General features: G+C 39.7%; 1 protein-coding gene across 1 annotated transcript in view; it reads right to left on the bottom strand.

Annotated features, from left to right (window-relative positions):
* Window positions 1-1,556: 1,556 nt before the first annotated feature.
* LOC112107102 (protein AHNAK2) overlaps window positions 1,557-8,259 on the bottom strand; it is a 22,495-nt gene continuing 15,792 nt past the window's right edge. Inside the window, exon 2 of the mRNA XM_029912086.1 lies at window positions 1,557-8,250. Coding sequence (XP_029767946.1) covers window positions 2,607-8,250 — 5,644 coding nt within the window. The 3' untranslated portion in view covers window positions 1,557-2,606. The remainder of the gene's footprint in view (window positions 8,251-8,259) is intronic.

Consider the following 8,259-nt stretch of genomic DNA (forward strand, 5'->3'; position numbering starts at 1 on the left):
CTATGCTGAATTCTCTATTGGCCAGGTTTTCAAAAGTGCTCAGCACCAGCTTTCTGAATGGGAGCTTCCGGGCACTGGTTTTTTTTTTTACTGAACTTGCCTAAATAGGAGAAGTGCTCCTCTGAAGATCTGGGTCCATGGCAGGGGTGGGCAAACTACGGCCCGTGGGCTGGATCCGGCCTGCGAGCTGTTTTAAGCCGGCCTGCGAGCCGCACCACGTGGCTCGACCCCACTCTGTTGCTCCAGCTAGGGCGCTGGGGCGGGGCCACAACAGACAGCATGGCCCCGCTCCGGCCGGGGCGCTGGGTTGGGGCCACACCAGCGGCTTGGCCCTGCTCTGGCGCTCCGGAAAGAGCCTTGTCAAACCTTCTCGAGGGACAATCTCTTGTGCCTCTTTATTGTTTAGACAGTATCTTTGTGTTCTCTAGGTTTGTGCCCCTCTTCTGTACACCCCTTAATGAACTCTTATGCTGGCCATTCCCATTTTCAATCTCCTTTAGACTGTCACATTAATCTAACTGCTTTCTCTCAAATCCTCCATTTTCCCAGTATTGACAGTAGACTTTTTGGAGAGACTCTCTGTGGGTTTTTCTTTTCTTTACGCTTCACAACTGTTCTTCTCCAATCCACTATATTCATTTTTGCTATGCAGCCAGTACTGCCTCATGCCGCATTTTCCAGGATTTCCCTCTCTCTGCTTTCTAACAGTCTCACATGTGTAGTGGTATTCAATTCCCATGGGGGCTGCTTAGAGCGTTTCATTTTGTGGGGCTAAGAGAGTGCATACAACACTGGGAGTATTTTTAATGTATTTATTGTTAACTTTAATGCTCTATGAGCTTGAAATAAGCCTTGAGATCATTGTCTGCTTCTATTTGAATTGCTGTAAAGCAGGATGTCCTTTTTTTCCAGCATCACAGTGGTCATCATTATTGATTCTCTGGTCTGTCCATGCTACTCTGCCTTAGCTCTGTTCTAAGCTGTGCGCCCCTGCCTACGGCCATTCCATCAGCCAGGCACCACTAAAGAAAGCAGCTTGAATGGCCCCTTGGGGCTGTGTGAGCAGCCAGACACAACTTAGAGCAGCCCCAAGGGGGTCCAGCTTGGCCTGAAATAATATGGGTTGTCCAGTACCTCTGTGTGGAAACTGTTGAGAAATGATGGACTTTGTATTGGTGACCGCAGTTTGCGTGAAATTCTCCTTTGGGACAGTTGAGAGCTTGAATATGTTAATTTAGCAAGATATGATTTGGGACTCATGAAATATACTCTAGTAACATTCCAGTTTTTTCTTCTGCTGCATTTGCTTAGCCCCAACTAAATTGAATAGGTGGGAACAAAAATATAATATAAAGAAACTGGGATAAAGAAGTGTGAGTGAATATGTGAAAATACAATATGCAGAATTACAATGGTGATTAGTCATTTGCCAGTACCAATGTCTCTTAAAAAAAGTTCTCCCCCCTCTAACTGAAGTTGCAGCTACATCAACCTTTCAAGCAATGTCCATGCTACTTTGTATTGTAGTTTTCATAATCAAAAAATTATCACAATAATAATGTTACTGCATTTATTATCAATACAGTGACTGTACTGTGAATTGAGAATACATTCAACATTCTAGTAATACATGTACAGTGATGGCTAACATATATGGTACTACCATTTTGGTCGTGTACTTAAGAGAAGCATTGATATAAACAAAAGGTAAATAACTATTTACATCTTATTTCTCTGGAAAACCTTTCCAGTGATTCCTCTCACATATGCCCCATTCTATGCATTAACTATTCTGATAAATATTTACATAATGAACTTTCTTACCCCAATTTTTTTTTATTCTTCTTCTCAGTTGCCATATTTTATTTTTGTATTTTGAATATGTGAATCAGCAGTATATATTTTTCAGGAATCTGGAACATTTGCTGAAGTTTTTATTTTTTTTTAAGGCTAAATATTATCCACCCTACTAACTGGGGGGGGGGGGGAAGGATTGTCATATCTACAGTATTATTTCTGTTTGTTCTACATTTTAAAATGATCATGGAATACAAATATTGCTCTATCTAAGATAAAGAAAATATATTTTTCATAAGAAAGCAACATCAAGGCAGAAATATATTTAATAAAATAAAATCTAAACAGTTATGTATATTTCTAGTCCTCATAGCACTAGCTTTATACTCCTTTCTGCAAATAATCTATAACTAAACACAATTGGCATGTTTTAGAGAATTATATTTAATAAAATCTTTTCACTATCTTTGCTCCATTCAACACTTTATTTTGCATGGTTAGGAGAATTTTATCAGACTTTGTTAAAAGTATGAATGCCTCCTTTTCATCAGTAGTTGTGTGTTTCTTCTTGGGTACATCTCATGAAACAAGTGTTTCATTAGGACCTACAGTATGTTCACGTGCTTGCAAATGCCAGTGTAGTGAAGAATGATCCATAGACTGTTTTCATAAATATCAGTTTTAAGTTCTGTTCCACTTTCATTTCTTCTGGAAAACTCTTTGGAAAGACAGCATTTTTCTGCATATGTTTTTCTCTTAGTTTGTTCTACCTTCAGATTTTCCATATACATTTAGATCAGAAAAAAACCTCATTTGGTGGTCTTTTCAAGAATACTTTGCTGACTAGCTCTTTCCCTCTCCAACAAAATTAATTCAGTTCTTGCTGATGATGTAACTATAGCACCAGAAACTTGGACATTAGATGAGGTCCCTGTAGTTTCATTTTCTTCACCCGTAATTGTTTCTTCTTTAGGTGATAAGCTTTCTTCTGCATCAAAAAATGTTTCAGGTTTCTCTGATGGACTTTCATCATCTGAAGTTTTCATTTCTTTTAGATTTGTCTCTTCTTCTTTGTCAACGTTCTTAGCCTTTTTTGATGGGGATGAGAAGCCTAATTTGGGAAATCTAAACCATCCAGTTTTTTCAGTCTGTTGAGAAGAGTCAGTATCTGACACAGAAGAGTCAACAGGTTGGGTTTCTTCTGGAATTGATTTTTGGACTTCAGGTTTCGAATCTGAGCCTGTGTCATCAACAGAGGAAGAAAACCCAATACTTGGAAGCCAAAATTTGAATCTGCCAGAAGATCTTTTACTGTCAGTTTTTTCTTTTTGATCCTTCATATCTTTTTCTTCATCTTCTGGTATTTTAGCTATTTCATCATCTTTAGAAAGAGGAGATACAGCTATTTCCTCTGGTTGCTTATCAGATTGAGTGTCTCCAAGTTTACTGGAAGGCTGTACTTCAACTGTAAATGTTTTCAATTTTGGCAAACTAACACTGGAAGATACGACATCATTAGATTCATCAGTTTCACTTTGTGGTTTGCCAGATAATTTAAACTCAGCAGTGCCAGTCTTTTGTATTGCTACCCCTAAATTTTCATCAGAAAGTTTAGGTTGGTGAACTTCACTCTCAGACACCTCATGTTTATATTCTGTATAAGACTGCAGTTTGACTGGCATGTCTAGTTTAACATGTGACTCAGGTATCTTCACTTTGAGAAGTGAAAATCCAAAACTAGCAGTTTTAATTTCTGATGAAGGAATCTCAGATTCTTTCACTATCTGAGAGGAATAAGTCTCATGCGTTTCGATATCAACATGTCCAGATTCAGCTTCACCTTGTGTTTTTATTTCTTTACTCTCTGCAACTAGTCCCTGAATCTGTAGTGCTGCTTTTGAAACCGAAGAGTCTGGGACCTTAACGTATACCTGTGGGGTTTTAATGTCACGTTCAGCCAATGTTGGAATTTTGACTGATGGTGTTTGGATATTACCACCTGCAAACTCTGGTCTTTCTTTAGGGATCCTAGTGCTTACTTCCAGTTTTGGTGTTTCAATGTCAGTACCAGCACCTTTCAAGTCTGTTGCCACTTTTGATGTTGAAACGTCAGTTTCAACTGTGGGTGCATTGTAAGTGAACGCTGGTATTTTTAACTTGGGAATTTTAATATTTACCTCTACACTTTCACTTTGTTTGTCTGGCTTGTCCTTTGAAATCCTGGTTGATGATTCCATAAGGTCTAAACTTGGACTTTGCAGGTCAATGGAGCCATCTGCTTTTTTAAACTGGATTTCTACTATGCCTAGTTCAGTTTTAGGCAGTGAAACATCAGCCTCTAACTTTGGGAGAAAGACATCAACTTCAGAACCCTTTGCTTTTGAATGTAACACTCCAAACTTTGGCATCTTAAATTTAGATGTTTTCATTTTGCTTGCTTCATCTCCATCTTCCACTTTCACTCTGACTCCTGCAGAAATATCCTTTTCAACACTTTCAGCTGGAAACTCTATTTCATGGTCTACAACACTTATTTCAGTATCCATTTTAATTCCCGGAGCACCTATCTTGGTCTCTTCAAGGTTGGTTTTAACATCAGCAACATCTCCTGTTCCCTTTGTGGCAGGCCATCCAAATGAGGGTACACTGAATTTTGGCATTTTTAATTTACTTTCTCTTCCTTGAACATCCTTTCCTGTAGATTTTATTACACTCCCTAGCTTTTCAGTTTTAACTCCTGCACCTGCGTGTAGAATGTCCAGCTCTACTTTTGGGAGGGCATCTAATTTCTTCTGTGTTCCATCCAAAGCAATTTCAACAGATGGTGCTTTGGCTCCTATTTCTGGACTTTTCAGCTCAATGGAATGTTCTGCTGTTGGAATCTCTGCACACTCTAATTTGGCTTTTTGTTCTTGAAGGGTCAGGTCACATTTAGGGAGTGTAATGTCAGCTTTTGGTAAGCTGATGTCCACCCCAGTTTTTGAAGCACTAATTTCTGATGTAGAGAGTTCTGCCTTAGGTATCATGACTTTTGGAGTATGTGTTTTCAATTGTTGTCCTTCAGCACCGCGTTTAACTACATCAGCATAAGTTTCTGTTTCAGGAATGCTCACTTTAATAACTGCTTTTTCTGGAGGTAGTGAAACTTCTGCTTCAAACTTTGATGAGGTAACATCAGAACTTTTACCTTTGTGGAGAGAAACTCCCACTTTTGGAATCTCTGCTTTAGCAGATTTGATTTTACCTTCCAAAACATCCTTTCCAGCAGCAGATTCAGTGTCCACATGTGGCAATGATGTTGCATATTCAGGAGCTTCTATTTCAGTTTGCATTTCAGCAGAAGGAGCACTTACTTGAGGCTTTTCCAGGCTCCCTTCACTATCAATGTCACCTCTTTTTTCCTTAGAAGATGACCGACCAAATGTTGGCATTCTGAATTTTGGCATTTTAAACCAGCCCTGATGTTCTTCAGTCTGAATTTCTCCAGACTTCGTTTCATGTTCTCCTTGCATTTTCATATCCTCCACCTCAGGGCTTTGAATGGCCACCTCTGTGGTTGAAACAGAAACTGATGGGAGACTAACATCCATCTTTGGAGCTTTAATGTCAGTGATAGAAACTTGAGGCATTTTCATTTTCCCAGCTGAAACCTCTATTTCTGCATCAGAGACATCAGATTTAATTTCTAGTATTGGAGCTTCCACAGCAATGTCAGCAATATCTGTTGTCATTGTAAGCTGGGGAACTCCAGCTTCCATTTTGGGTAAGCTGATCTCACTTTCTGGTCTTTTTCCTTTTGGAAGTGAAATTCCAAACTTTGGCTTTTGGAATTTAGGCATTTTCATCTTCCCTTCAAGACCTTCAACTTTCACTTCTGCTCCATCCACCGTCAATGGTCCTTCAATTCCTGTTTCTGGACCCTTCAGCTCAATGGAAGCTTCTGCTGTGGGAAATTTAATACCCGGGGACAAGCTGACATCATCACCAGCAGACCCTAATTTGAGGTCAGCTTGTTGAAGACTCACATCATATGTAGGAAAGGTGGCATCAACCTTAGGTAGGCTAATGTCCATGTCTGATTTGGGAACTTTGATTTCTGGTTTGGAAAATTCCAGAGTAGGAATCTGAACTTTTGGCATTTTTATGCTTATTTGTGCTCCCTCTTCTATGCTTTTGGTATGACTGCTTTCTATATCAGGTATCTGCACTAAGTCTTCTCCATCTCTTTCTGGTTTAGGAACAGTAACATCAGCTTCCACTTTTGGCAGATTCACCTGAGATTTAGGAACCTTAATTTTGGAGAATGAAATTTTAGGCATGGTAAATTGAGGCTTTTTAATTTGGCTTTTTTGTTCTTCTTTTCCTGTAGATATTTCAATATCAAGATCCATGCTTGGACCCTGTTCCTCATTTACAGTTTCTGCTAGTTTTGTGTCTGTTTTGCCTGATGACACAGTAATTTTAGGCTCTTCCAGAGGTGCTTCAAAATCAGCTTTAATGCTTGCTTCTTTTTTTGGTGACCAACTAAATGATGGCAATTTGAATTTTGGCAACTTGAAATGTCCTTCTTTCCCTTCCATATCTGTATCTCCAGGTTTTATTTCTCCCTCAAACATTGTTGCTTTAGATGCCGTATTTGAATCTTGAATGCCAATCTCTGTCACTGGAACAGAAACGTTGGATTGGAGGTTAATGTCAACTTTGGGTGTCTTAATATCAGCTTCAGGTATTTTGGGCATTTTGATTTTCCAGCCTGAAGACTCTCTTTCTGCATTAGGGATGGCAGATTCAACTTCTACTGTTGGTGCTTCCACAGCAATGTCAACAATATCTGTCATCGCTTTTAGCTGGGGAACATCAGCTTCCATTTTGGGTAAGCTGATCTCGCTCTCTGGCACTTTCCCTTTAGGACGTGAAATTCCAAACTTTGGCTTTTGGAATTTGGGCATTTTAATCTTCCCTTCAAGACCTTCAACTTTCATCTCTGCTCCATCCACAGCAATTCCAGCTGATATTCCTTCAACTCCTGTTTCTGGACTTTGCAACTCTATGGACCCTTCTGATGTTGGAATCTTAATAGCTGGGGCTGACAGGCTGACATCAGCACCAGCAGACCTCAATTTCAAGTCAGCTTGTTGAATAGTCCCATCATATGTAGGAAGTATGACATCAACCGTAGGTAAGCTAACGTCCATATCCATTTTGGGAGCTTTGATTTCTGGTTTTGAAAATTCTGAAGTAGAGATCTTAACCTTTGGCATTTTTATGGCTATTCCTTCTCCATCTCCACTGCTTCCTTTCTCTGATCTCTTCACTGAAACATCTCCTTCATTTTCTGGTTTAGGACCACTAACATCACTTTCCAATTTTGGCAGAGAGACCTGTGCTTTGTGACCCTTCATTTTAGGAAGTGATATCTTTGGCATGCTGAACTGAGGCTTTTTAGTTTTGCCCTTCTCACCATCTTTTCCTATAGGCATATCACTTTCGAGATCCACACTTGGGCACTGAACCTCAGCTACAGTTAATGTTAGTTCAGCTTCTGTTTCTCCTAAAGAAGAGGCCAAAGTAGGCTCCTCAAGGGTTGCTTCAGTATCACATGTAACAACTGCTTCTTTCTTTGGTGACCAACTAAATGATGGGAGTTTGAATTTTGGCATTTTGAACTTGCTTTCTTTCCCTTCAATGTCTTTTTCTCCAGATTTTATTTCACTCTCAGTCTTTACCACTTTACTTTCTAAATCTGGGCCTCGAATGTCTACCTTTGTTGTTGGCATGGTAACATCAACTGATGGGAGGCTGATGTCCACCTTTGGTGCTCCGTCAGCTTTAGGTATTTGAGGCATTTTGAGTGATGGCAGTTGCATTTTTAAGCCTGACACGTCTGTTCCTGCATCAGAGTCTTCAGATTTAATATCTAAAGATGAAGTTTCAAAAGCAATCTCAGTAACTTCAGCTATCGCTTTTGGCTTGGGAATGTCAGCTTCCATTTGGGGTAAGCTGACCTCACTCTCTGGAATTTCTCCCTTAGGCAGTGAAATTCCAAACTTCATTTTTTGGAATTTAGGCATTTTAGTCTTCCCTTCGAAACCTTCAAGCTTCATTTCTCCTCTATCTATAGCAATGTCAGCTGATGGTATTTTAGCAACTATTTCTGGACTCTTCAGCTCAGTGGAACTTTCTGTCATTGCAACTTTAATATCTGTCTCTGGAATGCTTACATCACTAACAGCAGACCCAGATATCACTTTGGGTTCTTGAATACTCATGTGATACTTAGTAAGAGTGACGTCATCTTTCAGTAAGTTTGCATCCTGGTAAACTTTAGGGGTACTGATATCAACTTTGGAAAAACTCAAATCAGGAATCCAAAATTTTGGTAAATTAACACTTTTGGCCCTTGAATCTCCTCCACACTCAGGAAGGTCCACGCTGCTCTCAGGGCCTGAAAACCTCAATGGT

Source organism: Terrapene carolina, unplaced genomic scaffold (assembly GCF_002925995.2).
Source record: "Terrapene carolina triunguis isolate 2854851 unplaced genomic scaffold, T_m_triunguis-2.0 Scaffold189, whole genome shotgun sequence".
NCBI lineage: Eukaryota > Metazoa > Chordata > Testudines > Emydidae > Terrapene > Terrapene triunguis.